This window comes from Xyrauchen texanus, chromosome 30 (assembly GCF_025860055.1).
Source record: "Xyrauchen texanus isolate HMW12.3.18 chromosome 30, RBS_HiC_50CHRs, whole genome shotgun sequence".
NCBI lineage: Eukaryota > Metazoa > Chordata > Actinopteri > Cypriniformes > Catostomidae > Xyrauchen > Xyrauchen texanus.
In genome coordinates, this window is record NC_068305.1 from 2,087,854 (window position 1) to 2,111,605 (window position 23,752).

Consider the following 23,752-nt stretch of genomic DNA (forward strand, 5'->3'; position numbering starts at 1 on the left):
ACAAACATAATAATAATTATTTAAAAATAAAACCATGACCCATAGATAGTTTAACACCAATTTCATTATTAATTTATTTTATTTTTTTCCTTATATCTTTTTTTTCAAATAAGACTCTGAATATATAGTGGAACATCAAATAATGTGCCTGACAAGAGTTTGGACATGAACTTTATTAACCACTAGCTGGTGGAATCTCCAAACTGCAAATGTAGAAACTGATTTTGGACATTGTGCAGAAAACAGACGTGCTACTGAAACATCTCAGTGTAGTTTGTTTCAAGTTTCAAGTTTGTTTTTATTTATATAGCACATCTAAAAACAGCAAACAAGGCTGACCAAAGTGCTGAACAGTACACAAAGTAAGGAACAAGGACAAACCACACATTCATGAAAAAAAAAAAAAACAGTGTTTTAAATGCTAGAGAAAAAAAATAAGTTTTAAGAGAGGATTTAAAAACAGTTAGCGATTGAGTCGCTCTGATGTAAACCGGAAGGCTGTTCCACAGCCTAGGGCCAGCGACCCAAAAGGCTCTGTCCCCTCTATTCTTTAACCGTGATCAGGGGACAAACAAAAGTCTCTGACTACCAGACCTCATGTTTCGTGTGGGATTGAGTGTACAGAGTAGCTCAGACAAATAACTCGGTGCCAGATTATTTACGGATTTAAAAACAAAGAAAAGAATTTTAAACTCAATTCTAAGATTCACAGGTAGCCAATGCAGTGATTTTAAAATAGGTGAAACATGATCGAATTTATGTTTTCTTTTGAGGAACTTTGCAGCAGCATTCTGTACTAATTGGAGACGAGCAATAGAGTTTTTGGGTATGCCATAGTAAAGAGAGTTGCAATAATCCAACCGCGATGTAATGAGCGCATGGATAGCAATCTCTACGGTTTTCTCAGAAAGAGAGGATTTAATCTTAGAGAGAAGACGTAGCTGGAAAAAACAAGAACTGATCACCGCATTTATTTGTTTATCAAATTTGAGGTTATGATCCCAGACAACACCTAAGTTCTTAATGCAAGATGAAGTTGGGTGAAGATAATCCAGATCAATGTTACTGCTATTAAAGTTGTCATTGGGGCCAAAGAATATAACCTCGGTTTTGGATTCATTCAGAAATAAGAAATTTTGAGAGAACCACATTTTTACTTCTTCTAGGCATACAAAAAGAGATTTCCGTGCAGTATCTTTGTTGTGTTTCAGAGGCAAATAAATTTGTGTATCATCTGCATAGCAGTGAAATGATACACCATGCTTTCTGAAAATGTAGCCTAGAGGAAGTAAATACAGGGAAAAAAGAATGGGTGCAAGAATAGACCCCTGCGGCACTCCACATGAGAGTTTGGCTGGCGATGAAGAAAAATTACCCAATTTAGGTAAGGTAAGATCTAAACCAACTGAGGACAGTTCCCTGGATGCCCACAAAATATTCTAGTCGGAATAAAAGAGTTTTATGATCAACTGTATCAAATGCCGAGGTTAGGTCTAACAGTATTAGGATCACAGAGTCACCAACGTCAGTCGCTGACAGTATATCATTAGAAACCCTTAATAAAGCAGACTCTGTGCTGTGCAGAGGCTTAAAACCAGACTGGAAAGTTACAAGAATTTGATTTGAGCTAGGATAAGACTGGAGTTGCTTGAGAACCGTTTTCTCCAATGCTTTTGTAATAAAAGAAAGGGTCGAAATAGGTCGAAAATTATTAAAATCCCTATCATCAAGTGAAGGTTTCTTAAGAAGAGGTGTAATAGTGGATTGTTTTAGTATATCAGGGAGCGTCCCTGTGCTCAAGCATTTATTCAGAAAAGACACCAAACATGTTCCAACCGAATCAAAAGTTTGTTTCAAGATACGGGGGGAAAGAACATCAAGAGAGCTGAAGGAAGGTTTCAGATGATCAACAATTTCTCTGAGAGATAGAAGAGAAACTGGTTCAAAGACACTCCATATGGCTGAAGAACAACCCGGTTCAGGTGAGACATTAGCAGATGATTGCAACTGAGATCTTAGAGAGGTGATCTTCTCACAAAAAAACCTTGAGAAACCTTCACATAATGATACTGAGGGATTAGAAACCACATTTCTAGGAGGATTTAGAGCAGAATTTAACACAGAAAATAAGGCTTTTGAACTATGATGGTTTTTTAAAATTAAATTAGAAAAATACTTAGATTTAGCAGATAACATTGCTTTCTGAAAAGCACTGAGGGAGTTTTTCAGCATTTCATAAGAGATCTGTAGCTTATCACTTTTCCATTTACGTTCATCTCTTCTACAAGCACACCTCAGGGAGCGGATGGTATCATTGAGCCATGGTTCTGTGTTAGATTTTGACTTCTTAACTTTTAAAGGAGCAGTATTATTTAAAACCTCGGAACATACAGTATTAAACAGACTCAGATGTTCTTCAGCATCCAAGTCGGGTAGGGGTGACTCCAGGGACAGGGACAAACACACCTCATTGAAGGTGTTAGTAAATTCATCATGGAAACAGGGAGAAAAGGAACGAGTCCATTTTACAGTAGGCGAAATGTGCGATTTTGTAAAAGGAGAGAACATAGAAAACAGTACAGGCATATGATCAGAGATCAGAGTGTTGAAAACCTGACCATCAGTAATGGAAACGCCATTAGAGAGTACCAGGTCCAAAGTATGTCCATGAGTATCTGTGGAATCTTTCACCCACTGAACCATGTTGAACGAGTCAATGAGACTTAAAAACTCCATTGTTAGAGGCTTTGACTGACAGCATACATGAATATTAAAATCCCCTAGCAGAAGAATATTGCTGTAATTAGTTACACATTCACCTAAAAAAGCAGTAAATTCACTTATAAAATCTTTCACTAGGTGAGGGGGGCGATACACCAGCGCTAACAAAACAGGATCGTCAAATTCCAGTCGCAACAGCTGTACTTCAAAGCTACTGTAGGATGTAGATGGGACAGATTGACAGTAGCTACTAAAACTGTTTTTTAGAATTACCGCTAGACCACCCCCGCGGCCAGAATAGTGGGGAAAGTAAAAAAATGTCCAGCTTGCCGGAATCAACTCAGCAAAAGGACTTAGATCACCAACCTTCATCCAAGTTTCTGTGATGCACATAAAATCCAATGCATGGGTAATGAAAAAGTCATTTAAAATGAACGTCTTATTGACTAGCGACCGAGCATTAATCAGAGCCATCCTGGAAGGTGTAAGCGAGTCAGAGATCGTGGGAGAGAAGGCTCTATTCAGAAAGCGAAGATTCTCTAGAGTAGCCCCACCGCGACGAACACGGACAGGAGGGTAACAGGGGATCGATGAAGGAGAATCCTGAAGGATGGTCCGAAGCCAGCGAACAGGTGGATCGAGGAAACGCCATCCAGCACATCGTCCAACGCCTGGATTCCGCGTCATCATTGGGAAGTTACTGGACGCGCGGGCGGCGTACAGTGTCATTTTCAGTTCGACAGCAACCCCTCCGCGCTCCGCAGCAACCCCATGAGGCCAACTGCGCAGATATTCTGGAATATCCCAGGTAGAGTTTGGGGAGCAGGAATGTGATCCAGCCACAGAGCTTTTTAACTCTGGGTCATATGTGGCCACAAAAGAGTCTCGAATATCCAGAAGTAACTGGCGATCATAAATCAGAAGTGAGTAGCAGTTTGATGTGTTTAAAAGCACAACTATAGCGCAGAGAAGCAGAGATATCAGACGGCATGCCACGTACACCGGCGCCATCTTCAGTGTAATGACCTATTTCTCAGGAAAATACCAAATTGTGCTTTGTGCCACTTCATTAACATATAATAAACTCACAGTTTGTGCGCATGCACCCACAGATAGTGCAAACACTCTGGCATGAAAATTGTGACTAGAATTAGTGCTATCACCAAAATTGTATAAATCATTGCACACAGTCATTGCACATAGCGCTGCGCTTTGCGAGCTCACGTAAATAGAGCCCAAAGTGTTACAAAACGTTTACTTAATAACTATCACTTCAGTTGCACTCAACACCTGGTAATTCCGAATAAAATAACATTCGGGGATCGAAAAACTTTTAGATATAAGGCCAGTTAATCATATATATTGACGTTCTTGGGACGATGTTTTTCCAATCAGATTAGAGGACTGGAAACGACTGTTATGCACTTAAAGCTCTATTATATTGTGAATATAGTCACAAAAAAGGGTGTTGTTAGGTAGGGTTGGGAATCGACTAATTTCTAATCGATTCTTATTCAGAACCAGTTTCATAAAAAAAAAAAAGATGATTTTTATGACTTACGGTAACCTTAATGGTTCACTGTAACAAAGTTACGGGAAGGGCGATCAAGGAGGACACAGGAAAAGGGGTTTGACTGAAGGTAGGCTTTTTTAATTGCCGTTATCTCTTTAACACAACACAACATACAGCACACTGGGTTGATTTTTTAGGCTTTCTCTCTCTCTCACTGGAGGCTCGGAGTCTGCTTTTATGCCGCTCTCCTCGTGCTCACTGGAATTAGAGACAGGTGTTAGGCATAATGTAGCTCAGGTGTAAGCGCCCTTACCGCTTTTCTCTCCCGGACGGGCGCTTGACCACGCCCCCGCTGCCACATACCCCCACCGCCCGACTCAGGCCGGGGAGCCATCCGGCCTGTCTACCACTCCCCCCCATTTCTGGAGAGAAAGTCGGCGACAGCCATCTGCACCCCCGGTCTGTGGACCACCTTGAATTTAAAGGGCTGGAGAGCCAGATACCAACGGGTGATCCGGGCGTTAGTATCCTTCATGCGGTGAAGCCACTGGAGTGGGGCGTGATCCGAGCAGAGGGTGAAGGCCTGCCCCAGCAGGTAATACCGGAGGGTGAGGACCGCCCACTTGATGGCCAAACACTCCTTCTCCACGGTGCTGTACTTAGTGTCCCTCAAAGAGAGCTTCCGGCTAATGTACAGCACTGGGCGCTCCTCCTCCTCCACCACCTGCGAGAGTACGGCCCCCAGCCCCGTTTCTGAAGCGTCCATCTGCAAAATAAAAGGGAGAGAGAAGTCAGGTGCATGAAGAAATGGCCCCCTACAAAGTGCTTCTTTAACCCGCGTAAACGCCTGTTGACACTGCTCTGACCATTGAACCGGATCTGGAGCCCCCTTTTAGTGAGGTCAGTCAGCGGGCTGGTGACGTCCGAATAATTAGGCACATAATATATTCTATAATAGCCAGCCAGCCCCAGGAACTGCCTCACCCCCTTTTTGGTCTTAGGTCTAGGGCAAGTCGCAATCGCCGCGGTTTTGTCAATTTGGGGACGCACCTGGCCATGACCCAAGTGGAACCCCAGATACCGTACCTCCACACACCCAATCGTGCACTTCTTAGGGTTTGCCGTGAGCCCCGCCCGCCGCAGCGATCTCAGGACGGCCCTCAGATGTTGCATGTGCCGCTGCCAATCATTGCTATAAATTATAATATCATCTAAATAGGCAGCGGCGTACGCGGTGTGAGGTCTGAGGATCCTATCCATAAGACACTGAAAGGTGGCTGGTGCTCCAAACAAACTGAAAGGAAGCGCCACAAATTGGTGTAATCCAAACGGCGTAGTGAAGGCTGTTTTCTCACGGGACATTGGTGTGAAGGGGATCTGCCAATAGCCCTTTGTTAAATCCAAGGTCGAATAAAATTGAGCAGTACCTAACCGATCGAGCAGTTCATCAACACAGGGCATTGGGTACGTGTCAAATTTAGACACTGCGTTGACTTTTCTATAGTCCACACAGAATCGTACAGACCCATCAATCTTGGGAACAAGAACAACCGGGCTGGACCAATCACTGTGGGATTCCTCTATTACTCCCATCTCAAGCATCGCATCCAATTCTTCCCGAACTATTTTCTTTTTGTGTTCGGGCAGGCGATAGGGGCGGCTACGTACCACCACCCCCGGCTCGGTCTCGATGTGGTGTTGTATGATGTTCGTACGGCCCGGTAGCGGAGAAAACACAAGTCTGTGTGGTCTTCACAAGTAACTGGGGTGTTGAGATCACGAGCTTTGTTTACCTCCGGTCCGAGCTCCGCCCTCTCCAGAACTACCATGGCCAACGTCACAGAGGCCGCCTCTTCTCTCCACAATTTGAGGAGGTTGAGGTGATATATTTGGCGTGCGCCCCCTCTATCGGTACATTTAACCTCATAATCGAGATCCCCTACTCGTCGTGTGACCTCAAAGGGTCCTTGCCACTTGGCGAGTAATTTAGAGCTCGATGTTGGGAGTAATACAAGCACCTTATCTCCCGGTGCAAATTCCTTAGCCGAGCACCCCTGTCATACAGCCGGCGTTGGCGTTCTTGAGCCTGGAGCAAATTCTCCTGTGTTAATTGCCCCATTGTGTGGAGTTTTGCTCTAAGATCAAGAACGTACTCAATTTCATTTTTGCTATTCGAAGGTTCCTCCTCCCAAGTTTCACGGATGATGTCAAGGACCCCGCGTGGGCATCGCCCATACAGCAGCTCAAATGGGGAGAACCCCGTGGAGGCTTGCAGAACCTCTCGTACTGCAAACAACAGGGGGTCGAGCCACTTATCCCAATTCCTAGCATCTTCGTGGACGAATTTACGAATCATATTTTTGAGCGTTTTATTAAATCGTTCCACTAGTCCATCTGTCTGGGGATGGTAAACGCTAGTACGAATCGACTTAATGCCCAACAGTTCGTAAAGTTTGCGAAGTGTACCTGACATAAACGTCGTGCCTTGATCGGTGAGGATTTCTTTCGGAATCCCCACCCGGGAGATTATCTTGAAGAGTGCCCCTGCAACGCTACGTGCTGAGATGTTGCTCAGAGGCACTGCTTCCGGATATCGCGTTGCATAATCCACCAGGACTAACACAAAGCGATGTCCACGTGCTGTCCGTTCTAATGGCCCAACGAGGTCCATTCCAATTCTTTCGAAAGGGACCTCGATTAATGGAAGGGGGCGCAATGGCGCTTTTGGGGTGGCCGGTGGGTTTACCAGCTGACATTCGCGGCATGCCGCACACCACCTGCGGACGTCACCGCCAATGCCCGGCCAATAGAAACGGGCTATTAGACAGAGAAGTGTCTTCCTTTCCCCTAGGTGACCGGCCATAGGATTATAGTGAGACGCCTGGAAAATCATTTCCCGGCGGCTCTGTGGAATCAATAATTGTGTCACGTCCTCTTTTGTTTGAGCGTCCTGCGTCACTCTATATAGCCGATTTTTAATCAAGGCAAAATATGGGTATGAAATGGCGATGCCCGGCCGGAGCTGTTGACCATCAATTACTCTCACTTGGTCAAGAGCATGTTTAAGTGTTTTGTCCCGCGGCCACCACACCCCTTCCCTTGTCATTCAGAGCAGCCGAGGATGGCCCCGGCTCCGCCTCCCCTGCCAAAGCATCGCACACCGCACACCTCTTTATGCAGGACCCATTTGCGCAGATACCTTCTAAAATACCTCTAAAATCCGGCCAATCATTACCCAAGATTAGCGGATGAGTGAGACGGGAACTAACCGCTGTCTCCACACTATGGTTTCTTCCCCTGAATTCAATCGCCAAAGTCACCATGGGATAGTTGTGAACATCCCCATGCACACACCTCACCCTCACCACTTTAGCTAAACCCAAAGCCCCGGGTTGAACCAAGCGTTGGTGGATGGTGGTCTGATTGCAGTTGGTATCCAGCAAAGCTTGGTAAATACCCCTCCTGATCCTTACCAGAATCCGGTATGCTCCAGCCCGATCGGGGGCAGCCTGGGGGACGTCGGAGACCCGCACCACCATCCCCACCTCCATCAGCATACACTGATCCCTCCAACAGACCAGCCCAGGCGTTACGCCTGCACTTGTGCTGGCAGGCACCCCCACCTGAGGAGGAGAGCGGCTGAAGGACGGGGAAGGGGAAGGAGCATTCTCCCAAGGCCGGGAAGCAGGTCGCACATACCCTCCACGCCTGCGCGGGGCAGGAACCCGGAGCTCAAGCAGGGATTGCTGGTGGCTTTGATGTAACGTCGCGAGGGAAAGATATAGAATGCACTGCTTCTCTAAAAGTGCCACGATAGCGGACGTTTAAATGACGTCACTCAAAATGCGATCTCATTGGAGGCCTTGGAAAGGGAGATAATGCTATTGGACATATTTATAATGTTCAATATTTTATATCTCTCTATTTTTATATTATTAATTTGTTTAAAGTCTTATATTTGCTATGTCAGGATCTTTTATACTTTTAATCAGTTATTTAATTTGAAGTTAATTCTGTCTCTGCCAGTACCCACTGGAAACCTGGGTTACACTTTCCCCCTCAGAATTCAGGCACATCCTCGGGCATGCTTGGGGTTGACTTGTCACCACTGTGGGAAAAACACCAGACATATTCAAGGACTGATCACTGATGGACGTGGATTCTTCCAAGGATGTGGTAAGTGCAGAATTCAAACCTTGCAGTAAGGACTGGATAACTAGTGTTAGAGGATTTCCTAGGTTATGATACTGGAATTTGTTAGGAGGCCCACAATGCCTTTTAGAACGTCTAGGGTCAATAGCTCCTTGGTCATCATCTGTAACAGGTTGGTCACTTGTACCATCTTGGGCAGGTGAGATCGTGTCATTGGACTGTGTTTCCTCAGTTACAGTGTCCGACAGACCTGAAAATTCCAGCACATTTCTACTGATAGGTGCTAACAACTCTGGGGGCTCAATCTTTTTAGCACATTTTCTTCTGCAGTTCTCCACTTCAATCATGTCTCCATCTCAAACAGAGTCAGCTTCAACAGGATTCATTGTAGGTATTTGATTTTCCACTTCATTGTCTGTTTGATTATCTGTGGAGTCTTCTTGTAGTCTGATGTCAGGTAAGGTCTCTTTTACCAAGCCTACAACAGCCGGAAGTGTTTCAGTGTTATCAAGTAAGGTTTCATTCACAAGCTCCACCACAGCAGGTGGTGACTCAAGAGACTTCATGTCAGGTAAGTTCTCTACGATCATAAGATGTTCTGGAAAAGGTGAAATGGTCTTTTTACTGAACTCCAGTTGGTGTCCTGAATTTCCAATATAACCAGAGTCATCCTCTGATTCTGACTGACTATTCAGATGCTCTTGGTGAACTGCTTCATTTGCAGTGTGGGATCTGGTTCTAGGCTCACAACGAATCTTCAGAGGATCTGTTCCTTCAATTTCACTCCTGGGTAGAAACCCACAAGGCAGTAGCAGATCGCAGTGTAATGTGCGGACTGGTCCATCTTTCCCTTCTGGGCAAACTGTATATACTGGCATGTCACCTGCTTTCCGGACTACCACATAGATCTCAGATGCCCATTTGTCTGGCAACTTGTGTTTCCCTCTCAATCTGACATTTCGCACAAGGACCCGATCACCTGGTTCAAGTGTAGAGGCAACTACATTTCTGTCAAAACGCCTTTTGTTCTGATCAGCTACTTTGGATGCATTGTGAGAAGCAACTCTGTAGCTTTCCTCTAATCGAGTCCTTAAGAATTTCACAAAATTGCGAGTAGGAATGTAATGGGAAGTTGGTATGAAGTCCGAAAGCAAGGTCGACCGGCAGGCAAGGCTGCCACCCAAACATTAGCTCATATGGTGAGTATCCAGTTACATCGCTCCTGGTGCAGTTATATGCATGCACCAATGGTTTGACGTGATCTTTCCAATGAGCTTTGCTTTTGTTCTCCAGGGTGCCTAACATCTGCAAGAGGGTCCGATTAAAGTGCTCCACCGGGTTCCCTCTAGGATGGTATGGGGTGGTTCTCACTTTGCAGATGCCAGCAATTCTACACAACTCTTGGATGGTACGAGATTCAAAGTCTGGCCCCTGGTCACTGAGCAGTTTCTCTGGAAACCCGTAATGGACAAAGAAATTATCCCACAGGCATCTAGGAACTGTTTGCTCTTTCTGGTTACGGGTAGGAATAGCAACAGCGTACTTGGTAAAATGGTCTGTGATGACCAAAATATCCTTGATGTTACTGCTGTCTGGTTCTAGTGACAAAAAATCCATACAAACTAGTTCTAATGGCCTATGAGTCTGAATATTTACCAAGGGAGCCGCTCTCTGTGGAGGAGTCTTTCTACGAACACAGCGTTCGCACCTTTTGATCTTTATGTCAACATCGGCCGCCATCTTTGGCCAGTAAAATCTGGAACGAAGAAGATCGAGAGTTCGCTCCATACCCAAATGCCCCATGTCATCATGAAGACTGGTAAGTACAATTCCTCGAAGATCTTTAGGTAAAGCCAGTTGGTTCAACACTTGATCTCCGTTCATCCTCTTCCGATATAACAACCCATTCTTCAGCTCAAGTTTGTTCCATTGTCTCATCCACAAGGTTACTGCAGGTAAGTGGAATTTCAGGTTTGAAGGTTTGTTGTTAGACTCCAAGTAATCAGTTACCTCTTTAATTTCAGGGTCAGCTCGCTGCTTCCTGATCAGATCCTCTTCAGACAGGTAAGGTATCTCTGGGATACCATGGCCATCTTCTTTCTGGATTTCTGGAGGTAATGCCTTTGTATTCATACTCAGAGACTCTACCAAGGTCAGCGGAAAAGACTGAGAATCATGGGATTGATTGACTTGATGTTTTTCACAGATGGCCTCCACTACTTCAGGTAAGATTGTCTTGGTGTTGCCTTCAAGATCTCCAAGATGATGTAGAGTGAACTGTCTGATTCGCTCTTGTTCTTCTTTAGATTCCCAGTCATCTGAAGGTTCACCATGGGGATGACGAGACAATCCGTCCGCATCTTGATTTTGTGCTCCAGCTCTGTATCAGATCTTAAATTTGTACGTTGAGAGACTGGATAACCATCTGTAACTAGTAGCATCTAGTTTGGCTTGTTGCGTTGGTGATCCCTTGCGGCATACGGTTAAACTCCCAGAAACCAAGGGGGCATACAAACACTGTCTTCTGCTTGTCCGCTTCATCCATCTCAATCTGGTAGTACCCAGACTTTAGATCGAGAACAGGAAACCACTTGGAACCAGTTAACACAGAGAACACTTCCTCCAGGTTTGGGAGTGCGTACACATCTCGTATGGTTTGAGAGTTTAGCTTCCTAAAGTCAATACATAGCCGCACTGAGTTGTCTTTTTTCCGGACTACTACAATGGGGGATGCGAATGGGGACTCAGACTCCTGTATAATACCGGCTGCTAACAATTCCTGTAGATGTTTCCTGAAGGCATCAATATCTTGTGGATGAATGGGGGAGCTCTATGCTTGAAAGGAGTTTCGTCACTCAGTTTAATTCGGTGCTTCACCTTATCAGTGTGCCCATAATCCATTTCCTTCAGAGCAAACACTTCAGGCATAGAGTTTAACAAAGTTGATATCCGTTCTTTCCATTGGGAGGGCAGTAGGGAGTCTCCAAAATCGAGAGTTATCTGAGGACTTCCAGGCCTTTCTGGAGTTTCAGAATCATCACTTGTTAATGGCTTGTTTATCACCTGCTGAACAGCATGCATTTCCGCAATCACAGACCTGGGAGGGAGTATTATGTTAGTCTGGGTTTCATTCTTGACTACCACAGGCAAGGAGAAGAAACGTTTCACAGGTAAGGCGTGCAACCCACAAGCAACCAATAGCCCCCCTGGCAGAGAAGAATGTGTGGGAGGACTTATAACAGTCAGTTTTTCTGCTGGAAGATAATTCAGGCAGACAGCTCCATCAAGGACAGCAGTGCTTCCTGCTGGCACAGTTTGAGGGACTGACCCTTTTAATGTCACACACCCAAGGATTTTGGCACATGATTGTCGATGCCTCACATCAAGTGGCTTCAGTACAGCTGCATACCCTTTAGAAGCTAATTTGGGACTGACAGTCTCTTTTTGTACATAACTGGAGTAAAGTGCATCCAAGGTATTTGTACCGACAAGGACTTGTGGTACATTTACCAAATCTGGGACCACCAGTGCTAGCATGGTAACCTCAGCATCCGTTCCTAGGAACTCTTTGGGAAACATTAAAGGGGTCATGACATGGGTTTTTTTATTGTATTATTATGTTCTCTTAGGTGCAATTATAGTATTAATATATTTTTTTTTTAAGAAAAACTTTTAAAATCTAGTGATTTATGACCTTTTCCCACCCTGTTTCTCATCCTCTGATTCAAACAGTCTGTTTTGGGGGCGTTTTCCATTTAAGACTTCAGTGTTAACGCCCACTGTTATGATTGGCTAACGTCAGTGCCTATGTATCAATTATTGACGCCTCCAGCCAGAACAATATGCAAGTAAACTAAGTAAAAACACTGTGATTATTCATAATGAATGAAATTGCGCTTTAAAAAGTAGTTTAAAGTTTAAAATAGATTACTTACAGTTTGCGTCGTCGTTGTTCCCAGAATAGTCGGCACGGACTTATCTTTGAGCACCAGTTTTCTGGCAAAGCCAGCATCATATTGAGATTTGTTCTCAAAACAGTCATCCTTAAAATGTACAGAACAAACGCTTAAGTTAACACTGCCGTGACTGGGACGTCCGGAAAAAATAAACTGCATCCATTTTTCCCTGACGTCTGGATCTTTCGGCAGCTTATTCAGAGGTTTTGTTTGACCACAGCCAGGAACAGCACATCTGTGTGGCATCGTAATTTTCCTGTGCACAAGTAGTCTCTGTCAGAGCTCGCTGTCCATCGACTGAACACTTGTGAGGCGCACGGCGATACGAAATGAGCGTATTTGTCTTGCGCTTAAAGCGTAGTTATCTTGTGCTGGAGGCGGTCATATGCAAACGCTGGTACGTCACTTCTAACCGTCACGTCACTTCTAACCATGAATCCAGAACGAGCTGTATTTTGAGCTTGATTAAATAAATGATTCGTTTAGGATGGGGAGGACGTCTTAAAATATTAAACTTGCAGGACGTTTTAATGATACAAAGACCTCTTATATACCAAAAGATCAAGGCAAATTTGGTTTCTCATGTCATGACCCCTTTAAGTTAACTCCACATACCCAAGGTAAGGCACTGATTGTCCATTGGCTCCCTCCACTTCCAACAAAGATTCTAGGGGTTTCATGGGGTGATGAGACAAGTTATTTTTGTAAAATGACAAGGGGATTGTAGTCACCTGGGAACCAGTGTCTAAAAGGCAGTTCACTTCGATTGCGTCGACATAGATTTGGGCAGTACATTTCATTCCAATTAGTCCCTTTGGCAGTTTGCTTTTAGGGCAATGATTCTTCGTCCCAGTCTCCATATGCCCTGCTACAGAGACTGTCTGGTGTTTAACTGAGTAGTAGCAACTTGGTTCTTTAGGTCCCACTGGACTTGTTTTTCTCTCAACTGGCGCTTCTTCTCATCTACCTTAGAAGTGTTCGGGTCATATTCGCAATTGATGGCAAGGTGTCCATCCTTCCCACATCTAAAACAGTATCCAGGACGAGTGAATGTCACTGAACCACTTAGTTGATTGTTCTCATCCCTCCCGGTTTGCCTATGCTGGAATTTTGCTATCTTCCCTGACCTATGTTGTGGTATTTCAGGGGCTGACAACTGCGCCTTTAACTCTACCACTTGCTTCTTTAGTCCCGCTATTTCCTTAGCTGCTGGGGTTTCTTTTGGCACTTTACCAGAAATGGATGTTCTCATAGCCTCTACTTCTGCTTGTAGTTCTATTAGCTCTTTCTTTAGCTGGATCAAATCAGAATTTTTGGAATAATCAGGCTGGCACTTCTGGCAAGTTTGCATAGCGGCAACCCGTGCATTAATTTCAGATATTTGAGCCCTCATAGTATCCACCTCTTCAGCTGCTCCACCAACTGCATGGTGAGTATGGGAGGATGCTGACATTTGATGAGTAGCAGTTCTCATTTTGGGGGCATTACTCGGTTTGTTTAAACCAAAATGATTTCTCATTCGGTCTTCTTTTGAGGCTTGCCGGTCTTCTTCCATGCAAATTTGCACTACCATCTCTGCAAAAGAAGGTGGGTTGATCTTTTTCTTCTCTAGCTGTAAGCTGGAAATTAACCCATTATCCCAGCATCCACGGCAGAATTTCTTTATCAGACAGCGGTTTTGCTCACTCTCCGCAATGCCGCCTCTCCTTACAGTAGTGCTCAACATAACTTGCAACCGGTGCAAATAACTGGAGGGCTTCTCCGCTTGGTTCTGTAGCATGGTCATGAATTTTGCTAACAGCTCATCGCCATCCTCCACGGATCCGTAAACAGACTCTAGCAACTCCAATTAAACTGAAGGTAAAGACTGCGGACTCACGTGTTTAATGACATCAGCTGCAGGAGGGAGCAGACTATCAAGTATTCTCCTCATGCGAGACAAATCTGAAATGGAAGGATCATCTAAAAGAAACTGAACACTTGCCCGCCAAGTGTCAAAGTCTGGCTCATTTACTGGTCTAGGAACTTTCCCAGAGAAAGACCTGAGACGAAAAGAGGCAGGTTGTAATGTAGCAGTGTCGTTTGTTCTGACAATGTGTTCAACTACAACTTTTTGCACGCTGGGCGGATCAATCATATCCATTGTAAGTACTGAATGGGGTAACACCGTAGCTGCAGGATGGCTAGATCTACTGCTGGGTCTTTCCTTGGACAGGTTTTGTGATGTCTCAAATTCAGTTGAGGGAGGGGCTACTTGTTCTGTTGTCACTTTCTGTAATTTGGCTGGGGACGACTGTCCATCTAGTGAGCTGGTGGTGCTGCTATCACGAGTTTGAGAGTCTGCAGCATGTGGATACTCAACTCTTTCACCTGAAGCAGATATGGGCTTAGCAACAGAACAGCCAGCTTTCATCCTCTTTAACTCCTCCTGGAGCACCTCTTCAATTGACTTTCCACTAGCGCTAGCAATAGTTTGTAGCTCTTCTAAATACAGCTTAGTGGCACTGTCACTAGCTACATGAGGGTAGACACAGCTTAAGGCACGCACTATGAAAGTGGTATCTGTGTTGGACATACTGACCATTATTACGGGAAGCAGGGGCATTAGTGTTTTCATAGCAGAGCTATAAGTAAACTCTATAATGGCATGTTGATGGAATTCAGAGTTTGGGTCGTCAATGAGAAGGTGGCGACTAATGCTGCCATATCTCAACAACCATGCTTCCAAGTCCTGATCTGTTTCAGTCAATGTTAAGCCACTGACTATTACGGCATTTGAGACATCTACATTCTCTCTTTTTACAATATCCATGTTGTCAATATTCAGCTGAGTGTATATATTATTAATAATATTTTTTTTTCTCAATTGGACTCAAAACCAGTCACTATTGCTGCAGGCCAATCTCTCTCTCCTGGCTGGCTCTCGCCAAAATTTTACTTGTAACCCATGACACGTGATAACTACTTCGCGTTTACCAACAGACCAATGGGCTCAGAAGACTTAGGTTCGTCCAGAGAGAGAGATGATGCAACTGAGCAGTGAACACTCAGACAAGTCAAGATGAGGCAAAAGCAAATGAAATGTATATTTAAACAATAAAACAAAAAGAAATTAATACAGAAAGTTTTATATTCAATGTTGTTGAATTTTACTCCTTCCTTTCTTTAAATACCTTGTTGTTGATGTTATTTTAGTTAATCAACTAAGTGAACATTGACCCATATAACCTCAACACATATTTAAATAAAAATAAAAAGTTAAACCAAAAAAAAACAAAACAAAATTTAGTTCACTCTGAACGAAAAATACCTCGGATTGTTCAAAAGTCAAATGTTTCTCAATGAACAGATCAGTTCATAAATTCAGTTCCAAAAGTCCATGAAGTGCTTAATTCAGTTGTCCAAGTCTATCCCGGGTGGGGAAAAAAATTAATTAATGTGCGATTCTATCCTACCGTTCAAAGATGAGCAAGTTCAGTTTCTGTTTCTCTTTCAACAGAGAAATCAAAAGATTCATTAAACAGGCGGCTCGCCAGTCCAACCCCACCGTTAAGCATACAGGAAGAGCTGAGACAATCCACAATCCAGGAATGATTCACATGCAGAGTAGATCACATTCATCAGCTGAACATCACAGAACTCACATGGAAGCAAAAACATAAGGAAAAAAAAAAACCTGGCCAAGGAACTCTGTTACATATGTACATCGGAAAAACCAGGGAAGTTCCAGATGACACACATTCCAAAATGTCACTCTCAACATTCACTGCTTCTCTCTGAATCATCAGTTCTTGCTCAATTTGGAGCTTAAATCTTCCGGAGCGGCAACAAGCATCCGCTCGCGTTGGAGATTCATGGAGAAAAGAAAGATCTAGAACACACTGCTTCTCTAAAAGTGCCGCGATAGCAGACATTTAAATGACGTCACTCAAAATGCAATCTCATTGGAGGCCTTGGAAAGGGAGATAATGCTATTGGACATATTTATAATGTTCAATATTTTATATCTCTCTATTTTTATATTATTAATTAATTTGTTTAAAGTCTTATATTTGCTATGTCAGGATCTTTCATACTTTTAATCAGTTATTTAATTTGAAGTTAATTCTGTCTCTGCCAGTACACACTGGTAACCTGGGTTACACAAGCTCATAAGCACGGCTGGAATGCTCTATTGACTAATCGTCATCCAAGACCAAACTATCTAAAATATGAGGAAAGGAGACAAGGTGAAGAGCATTTGGAGTATGCAGTCACATATGTAATCACATGAAGTCCTCTTATGCTCTATGAGAGAGTGACTGAAGGGGGGGTGGGACAGATTGAGCACTATGCAAATTACATGACAATTTGTGCCATTGTTCTCACATTTAATTCTTAATTGACTTGCATTATCCTGCTGAGACTAAATCTCTGAGCAGTTTCTAAAACACTGAAAAACCATCATTCAATTTGATAATGATTGTGCTCTAATAAATGGACAATAGAACTGTTCAGGATGTAGTCCTGAACCTGGAAGATAAGTTGAATTTTCGAGCCATTTGTTCTCTCTGGCCTTTTAGAATAGAGGTTTTCCATTTGTGAGTAAAATAACGGCTGTCCACTTAATTAAGCATCATTAGTCAAGCACATAAACTGTTTATTTGCTTGATGACTGATGTGTAATTAAGCAGACAAGCGTTGTAGTCAGTGGTGTAGCGGTACTCAATAATAATAAAGTGTTTTTTTTATTATCTGCCATTTAACTTGAATGATCCGCTTCAACTGCCATGCTCTCAGCTTCCTGCTGCCCATATATGGTCTGGCCTGTGAACATGCCAAATGATTGACAGGCAGGAAGAGGCTCAAAGTCATCTAATTGGCTAAACAAAGAATCTGACTGCGGCATAGAGCGCAACAGTATGGTTCCGGAAGTAAAAATCAAATGTTTTCTTCCATAGACTAATTGATTTTCAACGCTAACTTATAAACGTATAAAGACAGATCTACCATAAGCTCTGAGGTTGCTCGTTGATTTTATATGCTTCCTTTGAAGCCATCAGTCTGCGTTATTTCAACTTCATTGTTTAAAATCCAAGCGAGCGTGGAATTCTCATTGAACAACTACATAATCCAAGGTCCAGCAGAGAAAGCTTCACCAATCAGAGAACCGCAGCCAACGAAGCCCGCGAAATCAGCAAGGAAGCAACCGCCAACTCCCATGATGCACTCTGAATGATGCAAATGAGTTCTGGTGTGGAAGTGACTTTCACATTCAGCCACCAACTGGTTGGTGGGCAATTCCCACTACTTACAGTACTAGGTCCTCATGGTGGTGCGATTACTCACCTCAGTCCTTGTGGTGGAGGACAAGTCTCAGTTGCCTCCACATCTAAGACCGTCAATCTACTCATGCTACTCTCCATGATCCACTCACAACTCACCACACGCCCCATTGAGAGCGACAACCAGTTAACCGTGACCCCACCCTAGCAACCAGGTCAATTTTGTTGCTTAGGAGACCTGGCAGCTCAGCAAGTTTTCAGTCTCAATGGGGCGTGTGGTAAATTGTGTGTGGATCGCGGAGAGTAGCATGAGTCTCCACATGCTGCGAGTCTCTGCGGTGTCATGCATAACGAGTCACGTGATAAGATGCGTGGATTGACGGTCTCAGAAACTGAGGCAACTGAGGCTTGTCCTCTGTCACCCGGATTGAGGTGAGTAACCATGCCACCATGAAGACCTAGTAAGTAGTGGGAATTGGGCATTCCAAATTGGGAGAAAATGGGATAACATAAAAAAATAAAAAATAAACCTGGCCTACCTTTATTCCTTTAGGACTATGTACATATAACCTTATTTATCAAAGCGACTGTTTGAAGCACTCCTCTATGTTTTTTTCTCTTTCATTTCTGCAATACCTGCACCCTCGAGCGGCTCGCTCATTCACTTTGTTGTATGGGGTATATTCTTACTTTTTACCCTCTTTCTCTCTCTCCTCCTCCTCTGTCTGCTTTTGTTAGAGCCGTATTGCGTTTCTCCAGTGCTCTTAGGTTCAGCGAGAGAAGAGACGCTGTTTGTACACCAGCCAAACATCGCTAACACCTGAAACTGGCGTACACTTCTCCATATCTTCGCTGCAGGCGTGGAAAAGCCTTTAATCCCTCATCCCTCAACTTCTCCCGACCCCAGACAGACTCTAGCACACCCACTCCTCTCTGCAGTGCTCTGCATGCATGCATCTAAAGTAAATAATTGTATCTGATGCACATGCATTGTATCTAGTGCATTTAATATGTGCATTAGATCACTCGAATGTGTTGAGTGCAGTTGAGCACAGTTTGAGGCGCGACTGGTGCACAGCGGGGGCTGAGGAGGTGATGATCTTTGACCTCGAGATTTCAGAGCTTATGCACTGTTGCAGCTGTTACAGTTACATCAGTTGTACAAAAGCTAAACACATGTGCATGATGTATCCATAAAAACACTTGTGTTTTTGAAAACTATATGACATTTTTAATTTTCCCTTTCCCAACACATTTCAATTAAATAACCTTTATTGGCATGATGAACAAGCTAGCACAATTAAGTATGCAAATAAATACACAGCAGTTGACATAATCAAATCACAAATCAGAATGCACATATTGTGATGGCATCATAGCTGATGTCCACATCCACACTAAAAATTTATTATTTTAAAACTTCACTTTTAGTTTGCTAACGTCATAGTTTTCCAAGATGTGTGATAATGGGAGCGGTTTCGAAATGCAATTAAAAAACAGCACAGACTGATGCACAAACACGTTCTTTGAGAACGAACCCTACTGTACAATGTAAGTCAATGGGGTATTTGTACCACACAATGGATATCGGCAACAGGATACAATGTCACGCTGTAGGGCTTCTACTTTCAATAAAAAAATAAACAAGATATTCCTCAAATAATAAATGGCACACAAAGGTATGGTCACGCTATCCTTTACCCCTTTGTTCACTATGCATGCTAACGTGGAAGAGCGAAAACCAAGACCATGGAAAGAAGTTTTGTCTTCCACTGCACATAAAAGTTTACTGTACCATCACACTTCACTTTACGCTCCATTCACTTCCATTTAAGTTGGATTCTGTTCTGAACACGGGAGATCGGAAATGCAAGCTCATGCGAAGAAATGTTGCATTCTACAGTGGGCGAAAGTTCAAGAGTGTTGAACTTTGACCTGCAAATTCATATGATGAGAAGACATGGGAAGATGGGAATGTCACGTCTCCTTTGGAAGGATGCGTCCTCCGGAGGACGCATTTGTCGGCCGCATACGTCATTGAGGCTGTCTCGTTTCATTTATTTTGTCTTTCTTTTTCTTATTTTTTATCTATTGTCAATGCCTTTTATGTATATGCACTTACATTTACACAATTGTTAACCTTTTTCGCATTGCCAATAAAAATTATAATAATATTTAAAAAATGAAACAAGACAGCCTCTGTGTGAGTTTTATTGTTGCAATAAACTAAGTAGACACTAAATAGTGTATTTTAACATTTTGAGTAGGCTATAATATAATTTGTGATTTATGATTTATTAAAACCAAAAACCCTTGCACGTGACATCGTAACCTGTCCGTTGTGATGTTAGAAATAAATTAGCATGCTCAATTTAGCATGTTTGCTGAACTCTCTACACTCCAAAAACTTTGGGTTATTTATTTTAAACATATTGGGTCGTTCCGTTGGGTTATTCATAAAGTTTATTGGGTTGTTTCTGTAATAACGCACCCAGTTGGGTTTAAACTGGTCTCGCGAGGACATTTTAAATTTCAACGGTCGACCAGAGCCACAGCCAACAAAAGATACAGAGGCAAGTTAATAATATCACGTTATATGAAGGCTTTCCGTTTTCTTTATTAACATAAAATAATAGCTGATTAATTAAATAATTTCCCCTTAATGTTGGGTCTGCTGTATATGCTACCGACATAACACTTGCTATAAAGCCAGCCTATTTGAAACTGTGGCATAAAACTATTAATTGGGATGCTCCCTATCACTTCCTGTGTTTGTCCCGACACTTTTTTTTGGGAAATCATAAATAATATTTCATATATTTGGCCGACGCGTGAAGAAATTGTAAGACGCCTCGGCTTTAAGACTCATTATCCGGTGTTGCAGACACGGCAGTTTTTCATCAACTGAAAGAAAAGTATATTGTAGTTTTTACAGTGTAACATTAAAATACTTCAAAGTGGAAATATGAAACATTTTATCTAGAAAGTTATATCTGCAAGGCACTAAATTATATAATGCACACATTGGAGTCTACGAGATATTACACCAGGGATCGGCAACCTTTTTGACATGGAGTGACATTTTTTATTTCCCTAGTCAATGGCTGTGCCGATGAAGGATTGGTGTTTTCCTTTTTACATGACGTGTTGTTCTGAAAGCAAAAAGAAACAAATGAAACACGGAATATAGGCTGTCATCCGCGCAGTCTGACCGAAGCAAACCGGGCGCATTTACTCGCGCGATTAATCGAAAGAGAAGTGCTGCTGGCTCGTGATGCGCGAACGGCTTGCACGCGCTGCGCCAGTCTCATCACACTGTAATAGTGTTTAGCTTCACATTCAGCTGATGAAAACACGCTGCGTAATCATGACGAAAGATTACATCAAGCTGTAGATTGGAATGCAGGTGTGGAATTTATATAATTATAGTCTACTCCTCTCTCGCCATTGCTGGCATGCCAATGAGTACCCCTCTGCGTGCCAATGCTGGCACCTGTGCCATAGGTGGCCGACCCCTGTATTACACAATAGCCAGCATCTACATGACATTGTGTGATAGCCTTATCAGAAGCCACTTTTCAGATAGTTCTGTGCCCCTGAATTCACGACAGTTATGATTTTTTCACGTCGTGACATTTATCACTTTTATTGTGACTTTAATGCCAAAAGCAGCAACATTTTGATGGTGTTCTTTTACCATTTCAGGAAGGTGCCTGTCTCGGTTTATGATCACCTCGTTAATGAAGCCATTGCTTGAAATTGAAATTACAAGTTGTTAATTCACTTTATATGAACTGTATTTTTTAAATAGGATGTGATGGATTCATATGTGAGGGAAACACTTCACAAGTGGAACCTTGAAACATTAATAAAAATAAAAAAGCTCCAGGCCATGTCCCCACCACACCAGAGTTAGCTCCAGGCCATGTCACCGCCACACCTCAGCCTGCTTCATGCCATGTCTCAGCCAAACCCTTGACTGCTCCATGCCATGTTACAGCCAAGCTTCAGTCTGCTCCACGTCATGTTTCAGTCGAACCCCAGACTGCTCCATGCCATGTCACAAGCAAACCTCTGCTCACTGGTCCAGGCCCACCTCCATCCCTACAACTCCACCTTGGCTTGGTTTTCTGTCTTGTATTTTCATTGGTGGTCTTGTTAACTTGTTACCCATGTCAATGTATTTTAGCCGTCATGTTTGCCATTGTCCTATGTGGAGTATTGTTAATGTAACTTTGTTGTAGTTTTGTTTTATTTAAGGCAAGCCAAGTCAAGATTTAGTCAAGTCATGTTTTGTTTGTGTCAAGTCTAGTTTAGTCATGTTCATGTTTATGTTTCATGTTAGGGTTTTTGGATCTCACTTTTGTTTAATAAACTGCACTTGCGTTTGTCACTCCATCTCCTTGCCAGCAATATTACACCATTGCCTACTTATTTTTTGTAGTGGTTCTTGTAAATTGAAACATGATTGTAAGTAACTTAATGATAAAAAGGAAGTAAATTGATAACACAATTGCAACAATTTACTTAATTAATGAAAATGTTTGCAACTTTTAATTTAATGGAAATTAGGCATTTTTAAGATATTTGTATCTTGTGCATTATAATTTATATACACAGCAATAATAATAATAATAATAATAATAATGTCAACAATAATAATAGTACTAATAATACTACAATGGTTAAAGCAACATTTTGCAAACCCAATTTTTTGGGTAATACTAATACTTGCTACCCAATTGGGTTGTATTGGGTTAAAATAACCCAGCAATGGGTCGGTGCTATATCAACCCACCATTGGGCTAAGTGTTGGGTCATTTTTAACCCAACTGATTTTAGTGAGTACCAATATGCATAACGAAAAAATATGACCAACAGCAGATCAAAACATAACGCTACAGATTGACCTGTTGGATCAATACAAAATATAGGCTTCCTATATAAATAAATAAATCCTAATTCAAAGTGTCAAAACTGCGTGGTTTGAAGTGTTCCTGAAAGTGAAGAAATACATTGATTTTAACATTTTGAGTTAGTTATTATTTGTTGTTTATTATTATTATTATTATGTATTTTATAATATAGCCTATATATTTTAGAAGTCCTAGAGTGTGAACAAATAGGCTATAATAGATTGCAATTTTATTTTTATTTACTTTAAAAACATCCCTATTTTTAAATTAGATTGTAATGTTCATTATCTTATATTTTACATCTTTGCATTGTTTTATTATTGATAATAGCGTTCATTAACAAAAAAATCTAACCGTCCCCATCCTTCTATCCAAAACCCCGCCCTCTAAAATCAAACCAGCCAATCCCGTATGAGTAAACCCAAACACACCTAATGATTGACAGGCAGAACGCATTTTCAACTAGTTGTCTGAAAAGCATTGGCCTCTCCCCTGACTCGTTCTTTTGTCTTTCTGTTTGTAAAGAATAGTGCCGTCATAGAAACAGGTGTTATGACTCAGGACAATGAGTAATAACTGTGTGTTATTAAAACAAATCACTTACAGCGCCTGTCAGTGGTTCAGATCGAACAAACTGTAGAAAGTTGCAGAGGCTATGAAGAATTAAAAGAAAATGATTATTTGTAGCTTGTGTGTGTGTTGTCAGTAGGGGGCGCTTGTCCACTCGTGAAGCGAGACGGCGCTGGTGACGTCGCGCACTCTCTCTCTTACCGCTCGTAGCGCAACAGAGTATCCGAGCGAGCGCGAGGTACGGAGAGAGAGGGAGAGAGTGAGTGAGTGAGTGAGTGAGTGAGAGAGAGAGAGAGAGAGAGAGAGAGAGAGAGAGAGAGAGAGAGCGCGAGCATGGGGCGCGCGGATCGGCTGGAATAAGGAACATTTCCCAACACTTTTACAAACTTTCTCAACTCAGCCGACGGATATGGATACCTTGATTTTAAGCACATTACTCCTGCAGACAGCGTTTGGAAGAGCTGGAGCACAGTACACACCAGGTAGGTGCCTGAAGATCTCACCTTAAACGATCCGCGGAGCGGAATGAGGAAAAGTTAACGCGAGTGTTGCCTTTCATGCGTTTGTACCACGAGCGCGCGTTCAGACAACTGAAGCTCACTTACGTGTCCAAATGGCACATTTGAGGTGAAATGTGTGTGGTGCATTGATGTTTCGGGT

General features: G+C 42.7%; 1 protein-coding gene across 11 annotated transcripts in view; it reads left to right on the top strand.

Annotated features, from left to right (window-relative positions):
• Positions 1–23,406: 23,406 nt before the first annotated feature.
• LOC127624282 (receptor-type tyrosine-protein phosphatase kappa-like) overlaps positions 23,407–23,752 on the top strand; it is a 247,790-nt gene continuing 247,444 nt past the window's right edge. For all 11 annotated transcript variants that reach the window (XM_052099037.1, XM_052099026.1, XM_052099028.1 and 8 more), the window contains exon 1: positions 23,407–23,574. In XM_052099037.1, coding sequence (XP_051954997.1) covers positions 23,502–23,574 — 73 coding nt within the window. In that variant the 5' untranslated portion in view covers positions 23,407–23,501. The remainder of the gene's footprint in view (positions 23,575–23,752) is intronic.